Below are 27,399 nucleotides of genomic sequence, written 5' to 3' on the forward strand. Positions count from 1 at the left end.
TTGAAATACAGGTATTGCGAAAAAACCGGAACACGGGAAATATGGTAACCTTTCGTACTGACAATACTGTATTCACTGTAGCATCGTGAAGTGCAGTACTAAAACCACTACCCGTGCACGACGAAAGTAAAAGCTGCACCGTACTGAAAATCGTTCGCGCTGCGCACACTTATAACGTCGTAAAACGTATACCGCTTACCCATCGGCATTACAATATTATTATCACAATACGTATTATTCGCGTGTTATATAACAGACGAAAAATACGGGTGTGGCATTCTCGTTTCAATTATTATTGACACGCCGCCGTCCGACGACGGTTTTCTCGGTTTTCTCGGTTTTTTTTTTTTAGTCTTTCGTGGCGTTTCGCCGACGAACTAGCGAAAAACGATAAAGACACGCGAAAACCACCCCGCACGCCCGCACAGCGTCGAAGCGATGGTCGCGCGTTGTCGTGCGATTTTTTTTAAATTTATTTTTTTAATTTTTTATTGTACACGTTCATCGTCGCGGCGACGATGATGTGTGTTATTATTATTATTGTCGCATTACACCCATATAGGTACGGGCTTAGAGCCACTACAGAGTCGTCGCCGGTCGCGTTATCTATATCAAATAAAATTGTCGTCGTTTGGCAATAATAATGATTTATCAATTCGTCGAGAGTCGCGCACACGATACATAATATTACAGTCGACCGGGTGCTCGTGACAGGTTTGGTTATATAGCTTACGCCGACCCGCACACACACGCGCACACCGCACACACCACACACATTCGTACACGCGCGCACACACGCGCGCACACACATTCGTACACACGCACACACTCGTACACGCGCACACACGGGCACAAACAAACGACACGGTTTCGAGTGTTCAAACAAACAATAATAATAATGACGACGATATATGCGCCCACGTCGAGCACCGCGTATTCCGCGTACTGTCGTGTGTGTTTTGCTCCTGTCGCTTCTCCGTCCGCCGTCTTGGCAGTCCGCGAACAGACGCATCGACGAAAACGTCTGCCGCCGACCATGACCCGCGGGCCGATCGCGGTCCCCGTCGTGCCGTCCATACCGTTCATACCGTCCCCGTCCCCGTCCCCGTCCGCGTCGTCGTCGTGGTCGTCGTCGTCGTCGTCGTCGTCGTCGTCGTCGTGGTCGTCGTGGTCGTCGTTGTCGTCGTTGTCGTTGTTGTTATTGTTGTTGTTGTCGTCGACGTGCGCCGCCGGGTCGACCGCCGTCGGGCTGCTGCGGCCGGTGGAGATCCGCGCGGCCGTCATACTGCCCGCCGACCCGAAGTTCATCATCACGCTGTCCAAGGTGATGCCCGTGCTGGACATCGCCGTCCGCGACCTGTACGCCAGGGGCATACTCCGGGAGACGGACGTGACGTTCAGGTTCATGCAAAAGGACGACAAGTGCGAGGACATCGAGGCCATGCGCTCCGGTTTCGAGCTGATCATCAACGGCCGGGTCGACCTGTTCCTGGGACCCACTTGCGACTACGGCGTCGGTCAGTTTGTTTTTTCTGTTATCGCCACTATAGCTGCGGTGATATCGTGACGACGCGATAATATAATATCATCGCTGTGTGTGTACCGATAAAGTATTGTGTTTATGGCGAAGACATAACATATATTTTTATAACGAGAAATTCAGTCGGTGACACGCCTGCAAACGACGCGAAACAGTTCGTTTAACCTTTGCTCAACCGCGCGAGTTTGATGGGATCTATTTGCTATTGAACGTGTCTCGCGCTCAGTAAAAACACAAACGCAAACGAAATTAATTTTTATTCGATGTATAAAAAAAAAAACCACTCGAATTCGTGTTTTCGATGTTGTTGATGAAATCGAAAATCGAAACACGGCCCTATAACGGCGGTATGTTCTATAATATGCTTTCAGTAAACAATTTTTACCGTAAAAGATAATACGAATACAATTATTCACACTGTTGTGAAACGTAGGTACGTACACTCCCCTCCAATTAGACTTTCAGCGCCCCAAGCTTCATGTCGTCGTACTTTGAAATACCCATAGTTTTGACAATGTAATTTTATCCCTAAAGAATTTATCATCAGTCCGTTTGTTCGAAATCTTGCGTTCCGATCATTATATGTATTATTATAATTACGATGTAGAGAATATTGGAATATCGTTGTAATGTCACCGATGACCGATCGACTTCCAGTCTCGGCAAACAGCAATGCCGCGGCGTATCTTATACATAAACGATGCGATTATCGATAGTCTTGGTGATAAATGATGACCTCTAAAAAGAGCTGCGTAAACGCGTGTTCTAAACGTCGTGATAAGCAAATATTTAAAAGTATACAATACTTAACAATTTAAAAGAAAATCTTTAGATGGCTAAAGTTGTTGATAATTTTGTAATATAAATTATAAATATAGTCAATATTTTATTCATAATTATTAGGCACATACTAGATTATATAAATAAGCAATTAAACAATGTTAACACCTTTTTATAGTTGTAGATTTTAGTAAATTATTTAACTTTCTATGATTTGGGGATGCAATAAATTCTAACACGCTGAATACTTAAAAGCAGAAATGTTTGTAGGAAAAAATTGTTTAAAAAACAGTACCAATCACATTAAAATAAATTATAAAGAAAAAAGTATTCTCTAACCTTTATAAATTAATGCATGTTGCATTAACCATCTTGTTACTTGTTAGTTCAACAACGTGTTAAAACAGTCTTTTTCCAATACGAGCACTAAACAATTAGTTTGAGAGTAGTATGGTATAGGAGTGTTTTACCAACTTAAGTGCTATAAATATTGAAAGAGTTTTGGCTAATGTAATTGAATCAGAAAAAATATTGAAACATTCATTAAAATTGATAGAAAATTACGTGTTAAACATTTAACATAAAATGAGTTGATAATTTTTTTTTTTTTAATAAAAGCTTTATAAACATTACAATAGTTTATAACAAATATTGTCCATGTGTATTGTTGGAAGGTGGTGGAGCTCTGTACAACTATGTGAGTGTTTACTTAATTGTACCATTCTCAAGATGTTAGCTCTATAGTTACGCTACTGGTCACTGTACAACAGAACCTTTTATACTTTCAGGAAAAACTTTTCACCGTTAGAGTTAATATACGAATACATTATCGTAAAACTTATGTACAGTCCTGGCTTCGGTTCGAATCAAAAACTAACTTAGTAATCATTGGAAGTAATATTGCGTTGACCATATTTTCAAATAATCGTAATGTAATTATTCATCGACCAGGTGGCAAAGACCAGTGATCACAGTAGATACTCATAACTATTTAAGAACATATCGTGGCAATAAAATTTAATTTTACAAGAATTCCATATATTTCTAGTTTTTACTAAACGATATTTACTCGATAACTTCCCCCTCATTGAATACGTCACCGATACATTATATAGATATAAACTGTGTGTGTATTATGAAAGTTAAATTGTGTATGTTTTGCAGTAACACCACGCTTAGGGACGTGTCTCGAAAATGTGTGTGGGCGAGTACTCGTATATATTGCGTATGTAATTATGGTTAAGAGCGATGGTGTTCGCCCGGGTATCAATAATTATTTCAAGAGGGTTGTAAACCATTGAAGTGATATAATATAATGTGATGATAATATGTACTGCGTATAATATACAATATACAGTTAAAAGTTATTTTTCTTGGATCACGAAATGTTATTGTTTTGAAAAAAAAACTTTTACGCATTTAATTTAAATGTCTTTAATTTTTGTGTAGGGTTCGGTTTTGATTGTATAGAAGTCAAGTGCACCGATTAATATAATGTATGCACTGTAAATAGGCATTGATTATTTATTATAAAAAGTATTTTATTAAAATGCACTAAAAAGTGTGGAAATCATCAAAAGTATAATATTCCAAAAAAAAAACTGCAGTATATAGATTTTGGTTTAATATACTTTAAAACACACAAATGTAAATTAAAATTGTCATGCGAATATAAATAACCACGATTCGCGATTAGTAAATTTAAAACGTTTCGTGAGAATAATAGGTATAGCTACTGAACCGTAATAAATGAGTTGACTTGTTTTCTTTTTGCGTAGAAATAATTTAAAAACTTTACTATTGCCGTTTTGCATATAAATTTGCGAGTTTCAGAATATCATCATCAGTAATTGCATTATTTTACAACATTTTTTTTTCGTCACGGTTTTCATTTTGTGCGAAACCTCCTTAAAATGTTGGGCCGGCTCGCCCGTCGTATTACAGTTGATTTCGAGTTTTTGTGCGCTGCACAGTGGGAGAAATTAAAGTTTTACCGCGACTGTATATTATAACTGTAATTTCAAAATACCAAAAAAAAGAACTTATTTTATAATTAAACGTACTTTTTTAAAAAAAGCGTAAATTAGCGTTTTGATTTTTATCACATAGTTTAAGTAAACTTGTTATTTAGTCAATTTTAAAATATGATCTGCCCAAAGTTGTTTATCTGATAATATATATGGTTATTTTTATAGATAATATTTCATCCCGTGATTTATTCAATGTGTTGAGAGGTCGGGAACGACAGTTAAATCCGTGCTCCATCAATAGTCGTTCATTTTTATGTGATTATATTAAAAAAACTATTAAATATCCTATTGATGAAAATTATGAAGCCACATTGAGTGCCAAAATTTTAGCGTTTACTACTACGTTAAATTGTAAATGATTAGCTGTTAATCGTATTGCAAATACATTTATTTCTAAATACGAGGGTTGGTTAGATACTAAATTTGATTTGACAAAAAATGGAAAAAACGGCTGATCTTCGTGGTCGTCCATTAAAGCCATTTTCACATTTATCTGAAAGAGCTAAAATTCGAAAAGTTAAACTGCTAGTGGAGACAATATTACCAGATAGATTACTTCGGGCAACAAGAGTATCACTTTTTAAAGAAGGTAAAAACATGCAGCAGCCGATTTATTAAAAGAGTCAACTGAATATTCTCCAAGTCGTCTTGCAAAAATTAGGAAAACTTTTCGTAAATCATTAGAAAAAATAATATAATACCATTTACTGTAGATGAAGCACTGGCTCATATGGTTAATTGTCGTATGACAAAAATGTATATAATCAAACTCGATTAAGTTTAAAAGAGCATGGAGTAAACGTGTATCTTTCATATGATCGAATACGAGAAGCAAAATAATTATATTATCCTGAGGGTATAGAAATATATGAATTTGGTGCGTCTATACCTCTCCAAAGTTTATTGGACCATACGGCTAGAAGAGTCTTCGAAACTTTTGATTTGGCTAAGGATTTTATTTTTTTTGAAAAATATGTAAAGGCTGAGTTCATTTTTAAATGGGGATATGATGAAAGTTCAGGTCAAACCGAATATCACCAAGCGTATAATCAAAATACAAATTTTATTCAAAATGATCGATTGCCTAATATGGAGATAACGATTCTGATGACTATGAACAAGAAATAGAATATACTGATGCGAACATGTTTTTACTTTCTCTGGTTCCTTTGTGGTTGACTTTTGTCATGATAGATTCCACAAATGATATATTATGAAAAAATCTAACACCATCATCAACACGTTACTGTAGACCTATACAATTTTTATATAAAAAGGAAACAAAATATAATGTTTGTAAAGAAGTAAAGTCGATTGAAGATGAAATAAAATCTTTAGTCCCCAATGAAATTGTGATAAATAATATTTATGTTCCTATTAATTGCTAATTGGTTGTGACAATGGTAGATGGAAAAGTTGTAAATAATTTAACAGATACTTTAAGTAAAAACTGTTGTATTTGTAACCGTGAACCAAGAAATACGAATGATTTGAAAAATATACAAACATTTGAAATTAATGAGGATAATTTAAAATACGGGTTTTTTACGTTGCATGCTTGGATTAATTTTTTGAAATGCATTTTAAATATTTCGTATAAATTAAATATTCACCTATCAATCACTTATATGTCTAAAGAACAAAAAGAAAAAAATTTACGACAAAAAAAAAAACATATTCAACAATCATTTTGGAATGATATGGGGATAAAAATTGATAAAATAGTACAAGGTCAAGGAACTTTTAATACTAGGAATGTGGCAATAAGGATTTTTTTAAATGCAGAAATGTCGGCAAAAATAACAGGTGTTAATTTAAATTTGATTAAAAATTAGGTGATATATTTTGATATTATTACGATATCTAGTAGACATGAAATTAATTTTGAGTCTTTTGATCAATATTGTAAAGAGACAGCGGAATTGTACATTGAATAATTGTATTATTAGTATCGCATGCCTCCCAGTATGTATAACATTTTTCAAAATATGCAATTCTACCAATAGAACTACTTTCTAAAGAAGCGCAAGAAGCTTGTAATAAAGAATATAAAAATTTTAGGGAAAATCATGCTCGCAAAACATCAAGAATAAGCACAATACTGATTTAATGCATGCCTTATAATTAATTCAGATCCAGTGATATCTTCTAAGCGAAAAATTTTGAAAACACCAATTATGGAATTACCTTCTTCAGTAAAACAACTAATAATTACGAATGATGAAGAAGAAACAGAAGACTCAGACACAAGTTCTGATTCAGAATAACTTTTTGTATAAAATAAATACCTACTGCATCAATTTATCGTGTTTTCACACAATTAATAGGATTTACATGTTTTATTAATTTTCTCTTGTAGTTTGTAAATATATACCGATACATTATTACATATTTATCACTATAATTAAATAAATATACCTAATACTCTATTAAAATATGGTTTTATTATGAAATATATTTTTGGCGCGGTAAAACTTCAATTTCTCCTACTGTGCGCCGTCAAAAATTTTAATTGCAACTAGAGCAACACCGAGACTTACTGTATTGGTAAAGATTAAACAACATCTCATAATTATTTTACTTGTCTCTATGGACAACAAAGTGTTATTTCTACAGTACAAACTTTATACTACAGCGAACGTTTCGATATAGACGGTCACTATGATACATAAACATTGTAAACGTCGCAAGTCGCAACCCTTATATCTAGTGCGAAATTCTAAACTTGTAAACAATTGCGTTTTCCCTTTTCCACGGGATTTTAAATTTTATGTTTACACTAGTATAGTAGTTGATTTCGTTATAATTTATGATTTACATAGTATTTCTCACTATCTGTACCAATTGTATTTGTACAATAAGAGGGATTATTTTTTGGCATTATTTTTGAGTAGATATACATGTAGGTAATTTCAATTCAAAACCACACACAGCTAATCTAAATTGTCTTAATTACAATTCTAGAAAACTCATAAAGTGGAAAAGTTTTACTGGTGAAGATTTTGATATATTTCGATTAATAGAACTAATTAATTTTACGTAATGTTGCAATGTGCGTATGTGTCTATTGTTATTAATTTATTTTATAAAATATTAGAAATGATCAATGTTGCGTTTGACTTGTTTTAGTCTTATCCTTGATTAGGACTTATTGATTTTATGTCTTACAATATTTTCGTTTTATATATTTCCAGTTGTAAAACCATATCTTGGCGACTTATAAGATTTCTTGAACATATTTCGATAGGTTTTCGATTTTGTTATAAGAATGTCATCAGTGATTGTGGATTATTATTTATATTCTTTTATATACGCTGACTGAAGTAAAAAGTTGACTGAAAATCTATAATAACTTAAATATCAAAAGCAAATTTCTCCAAACTAATAATATTATAACATATGAGATTTTAATTTATACAGTAGTATACCATTTTAGTTTTTGATTCATTTAAAGTATCATAAAAAGTTTTTATGTTTTTTAATTGTTAGTTAACAACATTAGATAAACAAAAGTTATTATTTGAGAGTTTTCAAACGCGGAACGGATATAAATGATTTTAATTAATGTTATAATATGAGTGTATATTAATTTATTGCATGTACCTAATAATATAAATATATAAATAAAATGCAGGTTTAATATAAACCACGAATCTACAATAGGCGTAGGGGTTCTGCCATTATTGCCATTGAATTATACTGTTAATAAACCTTAAATAAGATTTCATTTGAGTATTAAAACGTGATTGCGATGAATTCGTCGAATTTTAGTTTAGTTTAAATGTGTATAAATAAATTAATTTACCTCTTTTATTTTATTCAATGAATTTAGTGTTTCTAAAAAAATTTTAAGCTTGTATCATGCTTTTCGTTATTTGATGAATTACTTAACTTTGAGTTAAACAAAATCATCTCACGTAATGAATTAATAAATGATTATAATTTTGTACGAGATAATTTTACATAACTTTAGGAGATTAAAAGTAAATTGATTATTTTTGTTTTTTATTACATTTTAAATTATTTTAAAAATAACTCCTTTTATGTAATATAAGCAAGTTCATTTTCTTTCATTGAACTGCATATAATAATATTTTCTAATTAATAAAAAAAAATAAATAAATAAATAATAAACCAATTTAAATTAATATATCTTTACTATTCGTAATTCTAGAAATGTAGAATCTTAAAATATAAATATTGAACTTTAATTTTTATACTTAATGAAACGCATTTTCAAAAATCTTGGATAATATAGGTATTTTTATAGCGATAGTATTATTATTGTAATTCAGTGTGAATTACACAACTTTTAATGACACAAAATATTATGTTATACAGGTAGTATACGATTCAATCGTAACTATTATACTGCGTCAGTTGAACTAACTCAGTTTACCACTAATTGATTTATTGATAATTCTTATTCCTAATTAAATATAATTAAATTAAACTGTGAATATTATGATCGTTTATGCTATATTTTATACTATATTACTATTTACATATTTAACCTATTTAAATGTTGATAGCGTTTTATCCTACTCAATGTTAACAATATTTGAATGATTGTTACGAAGTTGTTTTTTTTTTTAAACAAGAACTGTTTTTGCATTTATTTTATTTAACCTATGATACGTATATCAGATACCTATTACTATGCTAATACATATGTTATGACGTAGTTGACAATTTTAGTAATTTATATTAATTAGGTAATCAACATTTATAAATTGTAAAAATGGTTCAAATATATTAAAAAAAAGTTTTAAAATGACAATAAGCAATTTTATCCTTAAAATATATATTTAAATAATTAAAAAACTATTCCTTCAAATTTTGAAATAGGAACATCAATGTTTTAAAAAAAATTATGCACTAAATAATTTACAGTAAAAAGTAGGGTTCTTATTTTAAGAACAGCAAATTGTATCACTTTAAGACATTCCTAAGTAGTTCAAAAATTTCAAGAATTTCAATAGTAAGTAGGTCTTTAAATATATTTAACCATTAAAAAAATTAGAATTTGAATATTAAATGAAAAAAATGGGAGTGAACATGTTCGATGAATAATTATTTTGTATATTGTATTATAAAAACAATACATATTATTATATAATCAACAAAATTATTGTATAATATTGATAATTTATTTTTTATGGTTACGCTTTATTTATATTCCAGAACGAGATTAAAATAAACAATAATATAATGATCAATTTTTATATATTATACATTGTTTTATAGGTATTATTGTATGTCTACACAAAATAAGTAATAGGTACTTTTAATAATATAATAATATTTGCATAATAGGTACCATGACATTTATTTAAAAATTTCGAATAGTGATACATTGATCTTTTTTATATTAAGCTAATATATTTTTAATTTAAAGTATAGTAGGTATTAATTAAATAAAAAAAAACCTAGTGTGGATACTATTATTTCCGCGTCTAAATATTTTTTGATACATGTCAACGTAATGTGCGTTGCACAAACAAAACTAATGTGGGTGACTGGGTGTCATGTCCTCTTTGCATTTAATTTGGGTTTGAATATTTCTTAGTAAGTATATTAAGTTGTTTAAACATTAATTTATTCACGTCGGATGAGAAATATATGCGTGTTGTTACCATGGAAATGTTCAATGTGATCATAATCTTTTCAAACATTTTACATCCTTCGTTAGTCTAAATTTTAAAAACAAATCTTAGTAATAAAAAATAATAATTGCCTATAAGAAAATTTAAGTGACCGAAAACTGGTTTCTTATATGAAAACTTTTATTTTATTGTGATGTAATAATTTTGAACGTAGCACAAATTATTACAATTATGCATTGATAGTAGTTTAAGCTCATTTAGAATTAAAATATCTTATGTTTTATAATTATATTATGCTTACAAACTTATAGGATAGTATCATTCAAATACTGTTCTTCGATTTGGTAATTACATAAAAAAAAAAAATTGCCTGTATATGTTTTTTAGGAGTGCTAGAATAACAACTTAATTATTATCTTGTATATAGTTTCAAGTTTCTTGACCTAGAATAAAACGTTTTATCAATTCTTTAAATTTGAAAATTTAAAATGCTTATAAATAACAATTATATGAGTCTAAATATATTGTAAATTTTTTCTGTGTAGAACATAATAATTTAAGAGTTAGTGAAGTGCTTTATGTTTCTACGATCCATATCTTTTAAATAATCATAGTATAACGATAATCATTAGCTAATGTAAGGTAAGCTTTCTGATTCAGGTATCGCTGAATTAAAATAAAACATATCTGTTACAATGACCTTCTCAATAACAAGGTAGAATCAACCCCCCAATAAATATATAGTTAAGTAATTTTCTGATTTTTAAATATGTATTGAATAGAATTGAATGAATTATATGTTAATATTGTACTAATTGTAATAACAAAAAAAAAAAAAAAAAATAAATAAATAAATATATTATAATATTTACATAATAAAAAAAACAATATTTTGCTTTCATTAAAAAAGATATAAACGGTAAATCGTTTGATCCATATTTTAATATGTTAATAGTTCAACAAGTAATTCATTATAGTCGAATTATTTATAATATTTAATTGATTTATTACCTAAATCAATAAAACTAGTGTAAGTAGTAATAGTTACAAGAATTCATCAAGTGAAAAGTTAGTTATATTTTTAATGTTTTATTATAATTAAATTTCAATACACACAATGATACACTATAATATAACGAAAATATTGATTTATATATTATACTAAAATGTAAATAGGTTTTAATACTAATGTACTTAAGGATTTATAAAAATACAAATTTTTATTATTTTTAAATTTTCTCATTATAACACAAGTTTGTTAGGTTTGAAATGTCTGCCTGTTATTGTTTCTTGCGATTAGTATAATATTGCATAATATCATTACTGTTAAAATCAGGATAAAACTATTAGTTTTATGCATATAATTCAAAAATATGTTTAACAGTCATTAAAAATGTAATTATAAATTTATAAATGTGCAGTTGAACAATTTAAGATTTAAACAAAATATATTTTTATTGTTCAAATTACTATATCATAAATCCATAAATAGTAGTTTAAAATTTAACAGTTAATTTACTGTGACAAAGGTTTTGATTTAAATAAAGATTTGAAATAAGTAAACATTTAAAGACTTTTTAAATTAATAATATTATACCATATTGCTTATAAATGCGTAGTTAAAAAAAAAAAATAAATAATAATATTAATTTTAATACATTTTATATTTGTTTACTAAAATTTAGTCTTACTTAATATTATTTTGAAAAAAATGTTGTTGATAATTTATTAGTAGTTATATTTATTTATTCTTAGATTTTAAGTTCTATAAAAATATTTAATAGTAGTAGGTACTAGTTGAAGAAGGCGTAGAATTACTTATATCGGTTATTATTCATATTGTTAAATTAGTATTTTATCACATTTCGATTTTAATAAATACTTATAACAACTATTCAAACGCATTGAAATTATTTATCGTACCTACATTAATTTTTAAATATATTTTCGTGAAGTGTGATTTTTTTGTTTTTCAAATAATAATAGATGGTGATATCTACTTTTTTAATAAGTATGTGTTCGATTATAAAATATGTAGGTACCGATGTATATTAGTTACTCGTATTTGCCAATATCGTTTTCAAGAGGTATATTTAAGTTAGCTTTATATTTATTAAACTTATAATAATGCTGACTGAAGTACTTTTAACATTCAATATTATTTGTACTATTAATAGACATTGAATATTATATATTTTAAATTTCATTTGTGCGTTCAGTTGTTGCTATTACTACTCATATAATAAATAACTATAAGTACACGAGTGCACATATATTATACTAATAGATAAGTGATGACTATCAGAGTACAATGACGTATCTTAACGATACATTCGTGTACATTATAAAATACGCCACATATTATTAGTATAATAGTATGAAAAATAGTCGTTTACTTTGAATTTAAATATATTTATTATGGATATAAAATATGATGAATCAAATTATATAGGTCATAATATTAATAATAATAATAATGGTTTATACAAATATGTACAATAATTGGTGACTAATAAAATATACAACAGTGAAACGTTATTTATATTTTGTATTTTTGTTATTCGATAAAGTGAAAATATATATTTAATTTATTTTTCCAATTACAAAATCTATTTAAAAAACATGTGATCTAATATCTCTTAGTTTTGAAGTGGTATCTAACATTTATAAGATTCTGAGCTAAATTGCGAATTGTAGAAAAACAACAGCGAATAAATATAAGCATGTGCTATTTGTTTAAGTCTGTTAAGACAAATATTTAGTGTTCCGAGGACTCTTAAAAACGTTATTTGAATGCAATGATTTGTTTTAAGTCAATATTGCTTATTGACATCTGTCACATGTTTCATTCAAACGTATGATTCAAGCATCAGACATTTTAGGCTGTGTTATTAGTTTTGTTAAAATATTTTCTTTTGTTTCGTTAAACTTTACAAGTAGTCAAACTCAAAAAGTTTCTTTGTAAAGACGCGCTAAAATAATTAAATTAGATTAAAGAGCCAGCGGTTTCATACATAAATAAGTGCTTCGAGAACCGACAAATTAACAAAATTATCTCTCCTGTAAATTTATGTTATATTATACACTTATAATGTTACTAGGCACCATTGTCACTAATAAACACTTAATTATATATAAATAATCGAGTACATGAGAATTTCGTTTTTGGAGGAGACCAAAGACATATATAGATAATGAATATATTATAGAACATATTACGAGTATTATATTCTTAAAATTAAAACATGGAATTTTATAGTGTTGTAACTTTTAGATAGTATTAATAAATATTAGTCTTTTTTAATCTTGACAATGTAAATGAAAGTATTTTTTAGAAAAACAACTTAAAACTATTATTTAAGTAATTAAGGCATGTTAATAAATATTAATATTAAGTCATTTTAATAGTAAATATTTTAAAATAATAATTATAACTAAATAATCAATTAAATAACTGTTAGAGCATTTTATATTCTTATGATTGTAAATTGATGTTACATATATATAACACTTTACTATTAACCCTATTTATTTATAACCGTATGTTATTTAAAGAGTAAGTACATAATACTGTATTCTATTTTGAAATGAAATTTAAAAAATACTTAGTGAAAAAACTCTAGAATGTTACTCCCGAAGAAAACCATTTCGTTTATAAAACCTTCTATTTTATATTTCAGTGCACTTTAAAATTAGTAATATACTAGTAAATATGTAATTTACAACACAAATAAAAACATATAATTTTATTTTTTAAATGTTAAATATATTTAAGGTAAAATATAGGCAGCTATTTAGTATTACAGTATTACAAGTATGGCTTTAAAATAAACTGTTCAATATTAAATTGATAATAATTATATTTGATTATATATAGTAGTGACTTATTTTATTGGTATTTTATCGGTATCAGAACATTCGGAACTGTCATAGTTTAAAATTAAGTGTAAAAAAAAAAAAAAAACAATTGAAACGGTTTAAGACTAGCAATATATAATATGTCATAAAATATAGGTACTTACTAAGTTACCTAGTCACTACTTACTTTAATGGCTTTTATTCAACATAACAGGCTTGCGTTTATATATTCGATCCAGTCCATGTACCTTGTCTGGCACTACTCGTTAGAATTGATTTAATATACGATTGAAATAGTGTTTAAGGGATTAAAATCATCGATATAAGTTTTATTTGTTCTACAATGTACAATCCGTGTTAGAGTTAAATCATTTTTTATTTTATGTAGTTGTATATATGTAGGCACTTTTGAAATTTGTATGCGCGATTTTATTTTTAATTAGTTTGCATATTTATTGTATTTTTTAACAAGTGTATAATATCATACAAATATTAATGTCATTAGTATTAAACACTACTATTTTATAAAAATTAAATCTATTCTTTTTTGACACTCGCTCTTGCTATTTGCAAAACCCTTTTGACTTTAGATAAGTATGAGATTCATACATTTTTGAAGAATAGCATTTAAGTTGGTTTTATCTTGTATATTGTATCAGTGTATCTACTTGACAGGGAAGATAGGATAGAGTTAAATAAACTTGCTGATAGTAGTTTCTATGATTATATATAATTATTATTACTTGAATCCTAACTGAACCATTCCACTATTACGCCGATGTTTATTAGATTGTACGGTTTTACTGCAGATATGATGTATATATTTTATTGCCAATAAGTTTCAGCCAATGTTTATGTTATTTGTAAGACGTGTTTTGTTTAAAAATATTTTGACGGAATTGACCGATCATCTCGTGATTTGTTATACTACGCTCGCTCATCCTATACATACAAATAAAAGTTCAAAATAAGCCATAAAGTCAAAAGGTCTATCTTGTCATTAAAAAAATAATTTTTAAAAATCAAATTATAAATAATAAAATAAGTATACATTTCATATTTTACAGTAAGTATATTAAAAATTGTATAATTATATATGTCTGTATTTTGAAGTGAATACTTTTTATATATAATACTCACGCTTTATTATAGGACCTTTCCAAAAATCGTAATACACAATTTGAATTTTTCGATAAATAATTGGTCTTAGTATGAACTTAGTGACGTTTTTGAAAAATTATTCACAACTTTTTAACGGGAATCTAAAAAATTGTAAGAACACGCCAATCATGTCTAATTAATAGTTAAAAATATTATTCAATATATTTTTCATGAATTATGTTACATAGGTACCACTAGGTTCACGATCTCATGGATGTTATTAAATTATCTGGTATTTTACAGAGTATCATACTAGTATATTATGTTTAAAAAAAATTGAGTAAAATGTATAATATTACTCAAAAACATATAATATTATATTTATATAGTATTTGTATATTAACATTTAAATACAATTTTTAAACTTTCAAAACGTTTTAAGTTTATTTTTTAAAATTCAGTTAATTTGTTGATATTAATCTATAAAATTATACTACCTGTTATTATGATTAAAAATAATTGTAATAATGTATATGAATAAAATAAAATAATTACCATGGCTTATAGTTAAACATAAAAAACTATAATATGCTTTAAATAATGAAAATATACAGCAATATTTTTATATTAGTATTGGTATAATAATATATTAACAAGTGCCCCGTTATTGAATTTATTTCTGAATAATATTTATCTTAGACTAAATATGACGAAACATAGGTTACATTTAAATTGCATTAGATACTATAATATAATAGATTTATACATGATTAGTGTTAATGTTAGTTAAATTATGCTTATATATCTACTTCTAAAGTTATATATTGTTCTATAATGCATGTTTTCATAATTCTAGTGGACCATTTTACCGGTGATTATTTAACCAGTAGCTAAATGTGTGGGGTAGCTTGTCCCCTTTATTCGCGTCAATTGTTATTTGAATCGACTAAATCAACCAATAAAATAGTTAAGTCAGTTATATCATAAGCTATAAAATGAATAATGAATTTAAGCACAGAGACAACAGAATTATTACTTATTCCACTATTTTCTGATAATATAACACATATTTACGAAAAATTTGTATAATATAATGCGTTTATTTGTTAGAAATTTAAATATTAATAAAATAATGATTATTTATAATGTGACTATAAAATTAAGACCAAAAATTAAACTCAAAAAATTATATTTAAATACTACCTACTATAATAATTTTTTCTTAATGTATAATGTGTTGTTTTGGGTGAGCTATTTAAGCGATTATGTTGAGGTGATATACATATTGTATTATATGTATGTTATTGTATTACATTTGAAAGCAATGAACTATAGAATTGTAATGAGTGAAACTAATTTATTATTTATGATAAATCATATTTTATGTCAAGTACTGTCAAAGACTTATAAATTAAATGTTAACAAGTTACTCGTATTTTCGAAATATTGCGCTTATAACATTGGAATATATAACTTAAGATTTCGCATTACAAATTAAAATAAAAAAACCTTTAATCAGACAAATAACTGTAATATTCATCACAGAATTTTCAAGATAGTTAATGATAAAAAATATAATAAGTCAAAAATTAATATACTCATAAACTTTAGTAAGAAATATGTTATCTATAAATTTCATGTTAACAGCTATTTAAAAAAATAATAAAATAATACATACGTACTGCCATATTGGTGTTTTGTTATATTTAACACTGATTATACTAAGTGTATTAAAATTGTATAAGTCATAGCACTTATATCTATTTACTAGTTTAGTCAGTAGTTTAAAATTGTGGTTTCTCATTGCATAGAAGATTAACTCTATAAATAAGCTAAAATAATATCATTAAATTATAGGTAAAGAGAACCAATTTTACGTATAATTCAAAAAAAAAAAAAAAAAAAAACCATTTCATGAAAATATTTTCATTTAACACTGTTTATAAAAAAAGTAATGCGATATAATTTTTAGTTTGTTTATAGCTAACTAAGATTTATGTTTTTAAAATAAAAATTAAAAAAAAAATAAATAATGTAGTATTTTAATAATTTAAAATTGTATTTGTATGTTGGTTTACACAATACGATAGCTGTTTATACTTTAAATAATTTTAATGAATTTAAAGTACTTAAACATTCTAAATATATAAAATAATTGTTTAAATAAAAGATTTCATAGATTTTTATTTGTTGAAATTTTATATATTTATGTGAGATCATAAAATATTATACTGTTAATCTGTAAACACTAAATTGAATTGTTTTAATAACTTCTAGTGGTAACTATATTTACCAGATAACATAAAATGTTTTCAGTAAAAGTATCTTAAAATTATTGTGCATATTCATTTAAATAAATAATTATTGATATATATATATATAACAATATCTTTAGGTATATGTATTATGTGACAGTTATTTATAATTAATTATATAATTTTAAAATAGGAAACAATCATTTAATAATAAAAAAACTATTTAATTTTGTATCTTTTCTAGAAATAGAATAATGTATAAAAACTAATGATTAGCTTAAAATTATTGCTAATATTTTATTCCAATAAATTTAATTTATACAATAGTTTATAGGTATTTTTAAGTTTATCATGAAATAAAAACTATTCTTAACTATCAAAAATAAATGTTTTTCAAGTATATATTATGTTTTTAGATCTCGTTGCCAGGATGATAAAGTTTTGGAATGCACCATTGCTCACGACGGGTGGTTTTACAAATGATTTTTCATTGGACAAACGAGATCCAAAAAGCAAGTACTTCCTTTTAGTACGTACAGGCATGTTAGATTTCCAGGACATAGCGGATGTGGTGGTCAGCGTTTTAAATAGGTAGCCACTACCGGTGTGATATAGTTTCCAGTAGTGTTCGTACAAAACGGAAGTTATATAAACGTTTTTGAAAGGGGTTTTTCAGATATTTGTGGAAAAATGTATTACTCATATACGACATTGATGGCTATTGGAGAGTGTCTGGAAAGCAATCTTGTGGATTGATGACAAAGACTCTAGTAGAGATGTTCAAAGGAAATGCAAGTATTAGGTACGATGCATTCGACTTGGCGAAAAACCCGCAAAACAACTTGACGGAGAACTTACGTAATGAGGTCGGTTCTAAGCACACAAGTAAGCATTACACATCTATAATATGTAAAATTATATTGTTGATGCCAATTTTAGAAATGCTGTTTTCAAGAAATGTCATAGAATTACGTTAAGGGGTAGGTAGGTTGATAGGCGTTTTCTTAAAAGTTACACGAAGCATTTTAGATAGACTGTACATTACGTGCTTGCGTTACATCCTGTTTGGAATAATTAAGTATGTACCCAAATGTTTGTGTTATGATGAATCTAGTGTCACGCCTATAGTATATTGCATAATAATAATAATAATAGGAATAATAGTAATAATAAAAATAAAAATACTATCATAACATGATATACCTACTCATAAATATTTCACCATAGTTTAAATAATAAAAGAATATGTAAATTGTTGTAACACTTTTGTAATTTGTTACAGTTGTACAAACTTCTATCAATGTTTTACTTTAAGATTGTTACTTTTTTGTTTAATGAAATTAACATAATGAAAAATATTACTAAACGTTTATTTTAATTTCGAAACAACAAAGTTTTTATATTAGAATACCATAAAATTTAATAAAACTTCTAATGAGCTATACACCAATATTTATTTAATGTTGTACAATGCAAATAATATAGTTACCAGTTAGTATCATAATTAACTAGAGTTATATTTGCTTATATTTCACTATACAATCCACGACAACAATTTTAGAACATTTTTTTGAATTTCCTGCTGTATTTGAACAACCATCATTTCTAGATAATATGTGGATAACAACTGTAATTAACATTATTTTATTAAGTACAACGTTTTTTTTTTTTTTTTTTTTTTTTTTGTATTAATTTTAAGTTTTTACTCTACATGCAGTATGAAATTTGAAGGTTAATATAGGTTGTATATACTTTTAAGATTCATTAACTATTTTTCCATAATCTATGATAGTAACTACTTATATGCATCATATAAAACATAAAATAAGGGCTTATACTAAAAAGAGGATAATTAATAGGTACTATTAATTTAATAATGTATAATATATTCTGCTATAACAATGATGTTATTTCATTAACTCAGCTATAAATTTTATGAATATTTTTTTATGTTCTTGATACCTATAGGTTATAGTTCATAATATTTTACTATCTACCTATGATTTGAAAAAAATACAGTTAAAAATACCTGTTAACATTTCAAACAATTATTGATGTGATGTGTATATTGTGATAAATGTGTGTTATAATTTTATAAAATATTAATTGGTATATCATACGTATTATAATTTTATTTTAAATTGATTCACGTAATCATAATGTTTATGTAAAACTATTTTAGAAGAAAACAATTAAACATGTGATTGCCTGAATTGGTTTTAAAGATCTGCATGTACAGTAAACCTCTACGTGTTGCATAATTATTACAAGAATATTTAAATTTGACGTTACACAAATTTTTGGAACATTCATATAAATTTAAGTAATCCAAAAGCTAAAATAGGTTACAAGTACTTAGAATTATGACGGTTACAATTACTACGCTGGATAAGTACGATAGTTGAAAGGAGAATTAGGTAGAAATATTATGTACAATTTATTAACGAGAGGTAGATACGTATTAGTATAAAATTATTGAAATGCACAGAAATAAACCATGGAATATTACGAGTATTTTAATTATATGCACTATAAAATAGGGCATTTTTTTTTAAAGAATTGATGTACAATACATTTTTATGCTAAAATCATATCAATTGTGTATCTTATCAAATCCATAATTAAACACTCTCTACCCACCCGAATACATGCAATTTAAACAGAAAGGAACGATTTAGGAAATAATACGATTTGTATGGGAATCAAGGCAATATGTATCATCAAATTTAGAGCACTTCCATTTAATGTTTGAACTGTGGACAGTACCAATCGCATACGCATAAAATCGTTATATATTCTCCGCAGCCTACTAGTGCGCTAAGCTAACGATATTATATTCGCGGTTTGGCCTGAACACAACATGTACAGATATGTTATGAGCTGGAACAAGCGTACAATAATGACATTGTAACGAGCAAACGGACTTTGTGACGGTGGCGTGTCAGTATATTATGATAATAATATGTATGTAATATTGTACCGTTGTCGCGGCGGATCCAACAGGTTTGAAGAAAACCCTTAATAGCCGGGAGAGTGTAAAAATAGGAGGTAAGGAAAGGAAGGAAGGAAGGAAAAAGAAAATGAAAATAAAATTTAAAACGAAACGCGCGCGCGATGTCGCCGACGCCGCCGCCAACAGCTGTCGGTAGCGGTAGTGAGGGGATATTATGCCGCGCGCACGCCGACGAAGAGACCCGATCGTCGTGTGGTCGGACGTGCCGCAGCCGACAGTGCGTGTTCCTTCGCCGTCTCCGTCCGTTCGCGTTTCCACTCGCCCGCCTTACGCGTATTATCCGGGCGTCGAGGTCGATCGTTGTGTCGATGTTTTAATTCGCCCGCAATCGTCACCAATGTGTGTGTGTGTGTGCACCCCCCCAAAGTCCGTCTTGGCCGTCGTCGTCGATGTCGAGTCCACTCGTCGCGTGCGTTTGTGTATGATTTTTTTTTTTTTTTTTTTTTGTTTTCCCCGCGTACGCGTTCATTTTTCGATCGGTGTTCGCCGGGGCGCGAGTGCACTCGAAAATTCCCCCCGGACGGAGCCCGCTACTGCTGGTGAACACGACAGTCGGGTGTCCCGCGTTCGTGGACTGTCGGTCATAAATGTGTCCGCCGGCGAGTGAGAAGGAGGAGTAAAAACAATACACTGCACATAGTTCTCCGCCGAAATCCGTTTTATTTTTCCTCGCCGGGACGCGGCGCGTGTGCGGACCGTCGTCGTGCGTAAGTCGCAGGACACATACGATTTATCATACAGCGACGTCCGCGTATTATAGGTATTATAGGTCTTAGAAAGATTAAAAACCAAAGATCTGAGCTAAAGGTCTTTACCTCGAGAACAATCGCCGTCGCTCGGACATGTCCAGCCGGACAACGTGATCATCGGTTATCCTGGGTGGAGCGCCCGCTGCTTCCGAGACCTACAGCCAACTGTTTATATAGCTGCCACCACCGCCACTACCACAAGACTTGGCTGACGCATAGAGGTAAGGCATTAGTGATGACGTTTTGTTGTTTTATTTTATTTTTACCACCGAGTAGGGAGATATTATAGGTACATCAATACATCATAGTATTATTAATTCTTATTATTGTACACACACACACACACATACATTTATTATGTTCTTTATTAAATATCACTATATCTTCGATCGAGGATAAAATAATATTGGTCGAGAAAGTCAGTTCATCAAAAATAATTATATTATTTACGCGTTCATTATACGTATACATGTGTATATGCCTATAAAATATCGCTGTACCGCCAAATAATAATTAACGGCGTAAGTGCATATATAAGCACACATTATTAAAAATAACTGCCTACGTAAATATTACGAATGATGATCATCGAAGTGTATAGTGTTAGTAATAATTCACAATTACTTTCAAAGCATAAAATATTTCTACTTTTTTCATAATCTCAGTGTATTATAATTTTGACACGAACTCAAGCCAATTTGCACTGGTGAAATTCTGAGTGCATTTTATTATGACGTTTGTGCGTCACCAAAATAATTTAGGTATATTTATATCGTAAATTTATTCTAATACACCGTTTTTTTATAGTTTTTTTGTTGTGTAATTGTATTCTGTAGTCATAATTCTGAGTTTTTAAGGGATTCGATAATATTTGGTATAGGATATAAATTCTTTCCGACAACATAACAATTTTGTATATATTTAAATTTTTTAAAAAGAGGATATAAAACTTTGATATATCTAAAAATACTATGGTTGTCATAGGTAAAGTAAAACATTTTAATAAATTATATTAGATAAGAGTATGCATAAAAAAATGTATTTACGCATAAAATGTTTTTCCATCAATATTTTCATTTTTATAAGTATTTGCATTTTATTGATAATCAATCTATGTAAAATAAAAGCATTATAAATTTGAAAAAAAAATATATTTTTTAAATATGCGATTTAAGACATGAAATGTACTTGACTTTTTAGTTTAAATTATTTTAAAATTAATAAAAAGCGAGTTTAGAATAAATAAAAATAATAATAGAATTTTTATATTAGTATTAAAGTAATATGCAGTACCTAAATATGTTATGCTCTATAAATTTACTTGATTAACATTATTTTAGTAAATTTTTTTATCAAATACTCAAAATAAGACGGATAATTAATAATAATTTATTGACAAAAATTTAATATAGGTATACTAAATACTTGTAATTTCACAATTCATCTTTAAACAAACTAATGGTTAATATATTTTAATAATATGGATATTTCAGTATTATCTATATATAACATAAAATAAATATAATATTATACTGCTCTATATAATATTAATTATTATTATCTATTTCAATGATATAGAATTAAGAATAAATGCCTTTTAATAGGATATTGTCGCATATAAATGATAATATAAATACTTATTAAATTTGAGAAACATGTAAATTATTTTTTCTTTATAAAAAATTATTGGAAAATTCATAATTTATATCTTCTTAATTACAATACATACACACACACACACACACACACACACACACACATTTAATAAATGATATGTTATTTACTATATTATGTCATTGGAAAAGTAATGAAGACATTTTATAAACGACAACTAAAATTCATATTTTAGTATTCTATAAACGTATATTATTATGTATTTATTTTTAAACAAAATGCATATTAGAATGCAACTGAACTGTATATAATTATATATTGAACAATGGATATTATTACTTTTATTGTTATTTGTTACACAAAATAAATATATAGGTACACCAGTAAGTATATTATTAGTCAATCCTTTTTGTTAATATTTTGCAATAACCAATAAAATATTATTCTCATGTTATGACACTTTTTTATATTACAATTGTATTTGAATAATCAACATTTTACCATACGAAAATATTGTTGACAGCTGTAGACCGATTGTTCGTCTAAATAGTGTTAGTGAAGTGGGAAATGTCAAATATATTGGACATTTTGGATTTAGATTTTATGTTTACGACTCTTGTTTAGGATTGTATCTGAAAATTTTTATTTAGTCGGTCATTCAATTTTATTACCAATATGTTTATAGGTAATATCGGATACATAATATTTTATCTATGAAAGTGAATTCGTTTTTTGAATCAAATAAATGTATTTTTATTCTTTTTTTTATGAGCTTTTGAGATACTTTGTTTATCAGAATAGTTAACTTACTCTAAATATCACTTAAGTGTTGTTTCGACTGTAATTTTTTCATCCATTGAAGAAGGAAATTAGTTTCAAAAATATTGTAACATGCGTTTGTAAGTTGTTTTTAACTGAACTCTGTGGAATCATCAATGAAATAGTACAGTTTATGGTTGGTTGAAGTTCTTCAAGAAACGTTAAGCGAAATTTTTTACGTTGATTTATTAATCATTGTTGGAAACAATTCGCTTAGAATTCATTATTTATTTACATTTTCTGTTTAGTATTAAAGAACAATTTAGTTGATTTTATTTCATTTCATCTGTGTTTGTAAACATTAAAATAATTACAGTTGTGAAATTCTTCAAGTAATTTTATTTTTTGTTATATTTGTCAAAAATATATTTATTTATGAAAAATTAAACTGATTTTTTTACCTATTATTTTAGATATATTAGTAAGTAATTAATTTTTAATTTATAGCACTCTAATTTTATTAATGAAATTATTTTAAAATGATTATTTAAAAAAAAAAAATATAATTTTTGCATTTATATTAATTTGATGACACAGTTAATTAAATATGTTAGATATATTTCCAATTAAAAATATTTTTGTGTTAAATATTATAAGTATAGGTAAGTAATTATTATAGTTATTTTTTTGTATTTACCAAAATTTTTATTATTCTGTATTTATTCTTATTGTTTTGAAATTATAAAGTTTTTAAAAAACTGCAAATATGAACTCAGATTTTTGGGATTTTTAAATATTCTTAAATACCTAACATTCCTGAGATTTTTTGTGCTACTTAAGAATGTCCTATGATGATACAATCTTCATTTTCAGATTAGGCAGCTATTTTTTGCTATAAATTATTTAGTTGATAATTTTTTAAAAATTATAATGTGCATATTTCAAAATTAAAATGAGTTATTAAAATGTTTACGGCAATAGTATTTAAAAATGGTTAATAAAAATACAAAATAGATGTCTTATATTAAAAGTCGTATTATTATATTTGAACCTCTTTTAAAATTATTAATATTGATAGATTAATATTAGTTACTAAAAGTTTTTAGTTATTATATCGTTTATATTTTTAAAATCCATTACCATGGATCTATTATTCTCAGTATATAAAGTTAAATAATTCAAACACTTCTTGTTGGAATTTATAATTTGATACGTTAAAATGTTCAGAAAAATAATTTGTTAAATAATTTGCAGTAAAAATGGGGTTGAGATGCTCATTTGAAAATAAAAGTTTGTATCTCTACAGTACACTCTTAAGTTGGTAAGTACACAAAAATTTTAAGAATTTTAAAATAAAGTCTTTAATTAAACTTGAAAATTCTAAAATCATTTTGAATAATTGCATTATTTAAGAAAATGGGCTTAACTCAAGGGTGAGAATGATTGGTAAATCACCCTGTAGAATATAAAGGGGCTTGGGTCTGAAGAAACTTTTAAGCTTTTCCTCGTTAATATTCTAAACTTTTCTACTACAATATTTAATAAGAAACTTCTTTTTCAAAAAAAAAAAAAAAAACATCTATTGCGATGATCAGTACTTCAATTATGGAATTGTAGTCTAACTTTTATAATTTATTCATTACAAGCAATATAATTATTTGAATTTTGTACTATGTAGGTATATTTATAACTTAAATACAATTTTAATTTTAATCATCATGATGTTCAAGTCGATAAAAATAAGATTTTATAATGATAGTAACTACATTTATATTAAAAAATTTCTAAAAATTATCTCACTTATTGATATAAAGAAATATTTTAATCATGAATGTTCTAATTTTGTTTTTAGTAAGTTTTTGTATTGTGTACTTTTGTATTTTTCTAAATCTATTTAAATAGTTTATAAAATGTTTTAAGGTTAGTATGTTTTTTTAGATAAAATTATTTATTTTAAAGCAATCAACAATAATAAGTATTCAAATTATTGTGGGTTTGTTAGTGTTTGCTAATCTCCAAAATTGCTTATCCAATTAGCACCGAATTTTGTTCATATATTTCTTGAAACCCTGGGAGTGTTCATAATTTCATTTTTAAATCTATTTATATTTCTTATAGGATTTTTTTACTTAGAAATGTTATTCTGGCTAAAAAAAATTGAATATTTAAATATAAGGTCACCATTGGTTATAAAAATAAAAAACAGTTTTATACAATACAGCTTATTGCAAGACTCACGGTTGGATGACTTATTCACCAATTAGATTCGAAAAAGCTGATCCCGATTTATATACCAACATACAGCATAAAATTCGTTTATTAAATTCATTACACCGGTTTAAGAGATCATTTAAGTATTAAATAAATAAAAAAATATGTACCTACATACATAGAATAAACATGATGTTTATGAGTTTACGATACCAGGACCAAAGAAGGGAAAATCAGTCAACTCTGGATAGATTTCTATCTAAAACCAATTAGGTACCTTGGTTATTATAATAAACAAATAAATACATACTTAAATCATATTTTTACAATTAAATGATTTTTTATTTCTAAGCCATTATCTCAATAAATATTTTAAATTTTTATAAAAAGAATAAGTATATGTTTTTAGGGTTTTTTTGCCTTATTGAATGATTCAGTTAATGAATTGAAATCGACTTGTTTCAAAGTAAGTCTAATAAACGGTGACAACTGTATGTAAAAATAAATTTATGTTTGTAGCTTATGCACTCAAAAACTGCTCGACCAATTTTGACGAAAAATTTTATAAGTAGTTTTAATCATGTTTGAAAATATACCAAGAAGAGCTAAATCCAATCGACCATAAGCGGATTGTCTATCTCGTTCGAAATAGTTTACAATTTGAAGCCTTCGACTCCAATTAACCAGTGAATTGAGGTGCACTAAAACTAAGATACACCTATATAGTATATAATGTATTTTATATTTGTTCATTTTTTCATCGGGTAAAATTTGCTTAAATTATCTAGTATGTTATGATAATTATAAATCTAAATTTAATTACTAGAAAAACGTTTTAGCATTACATTCCATTATTACCTATTTATCAGTTTCTCTATATTTAATCATAGTATATATATATCAATGCTACGTTTTTAGTGTTATTGGTTAGTTATATATATATATTTTCATAACTTAATTTTTGTTGTTTTACTCGTAATACATACGGGTAATTCATTGCTTAATAGTAACCTATAAAGTATAAATTAATGTTATGATTTATAGTAATATAAATACATTTACTGCAGATATTGGTTGTATTTATTAAGAATATGTTCACCCTTACGCATGGATTGCGTATTAATCATTAATTATTCTGTAAATTGTTTTTTTATTTTGTATGATATTTTAAATGTTGTAATCACATAATACAAGTTTACACATTTTGTTCTCAATTCAATGGAAATGCTGTTACACATAAATTACATAATACATTTTTTAATATTACCTATATGTATCAAAACGCAGACCAAATTAGTGTGAATATAAATATGTGTTAATGCATACAATTTACAGCATAATGACACCAGACTCTTTACACCGATTCTTGAAATTGTAATTTAAAAATGTTGATAATCTAACTTCAATTGTACTTTACTCATTATAAATTTTAATCACAGGCTTAGTAATTTTACTATATCAAAATGTTTTAAGTATTTTTTATGTAGATTTAATTAATTTATGTTAACATAGAGTTGCTTAATGTGGATGCACTATCAGTTTGTTTATTCTTAAATAATGTTCAGTGGATCACTGAACAATTGAAGTGATTTATTTTCAATGAATACCTAATGACTTTCAATGCTAAATGCTAATAAATATTAACTAAAATTCGTGTAAATCCTGAATTTTATATTGTTGGAATAATGTAATTATACAAGAAACTTCTATGTAAGATAATTAAATAATTAATTAATTAAATTTACAAGTTTACAGCACATATTTCACAATATAATCAGTGACAAAAATGTCTTATAGTTTAAAGCCCTTGTTATAATCTGTGTAGTACCGATATATTTTTAGCATCAAATTACACGTCGATTCTCCTCGATCGTCATATTATT

General features: G+C 27.0%; 2 protein-coding genes across 2 annotated transcripts in view; both read left to right on the forward strand.

Annotated features, from left to right (window-relative positions):
* Window positions 1-898: 898 nt before the first annotated feature.
* Window positions 899-18,009, forward strand: LOC112593991 (atrial natriuretic peptide receptor 1). Its single transcript, XM_025338580.1, has 3 exons — window positions 899-1,517; window positions 17,587-17,761; window positions 17,836-18,009. The coding sequence occupies exons 1-3, from the start codon at window positions 899-901 to the stop codon at window positions 17,924-17,926; spliced, it is 885 nt and encodes a 294-aa protein (XP_025194365.1). The 3' UTR covers window positions 17,927-18,009.
* Window positions 18,010-20,581: 2,572 nt separating this feature from the next.
* LOC112594101 (atrial natriuretic peptide receptor 1) overlaps window positions 20,582-27,399 on the forward strand; it is a 288,296-nt gene continuing 281,478 nt past the window's right edge. The window contains exon 1 of the mRNA XM_025338728.1: window positions 20,582-21,153. The gene's annotated coding sequence lies outside the window, so the exon portion shown is untranslated. The remainder of the gene's footprint in view (window positions 21,154-27,399) is intronic.

Source organism: Melanaphis sacchari, unplaced genomic scaffold (genome assembly GCF_002803265.2).
Source record: "Melanaphis sacchari strain LSU unplaced genomic scaffold, SCAv2.0 Contig21_pilon_pilon, whole genome shotgun sequence".
Lineage (NCBI taxonomy): Eukaryota > Metazoa > Arthropoda > Insecta > Hemiptera > Aphididae > Melanaphis > Melanaphis sacchari.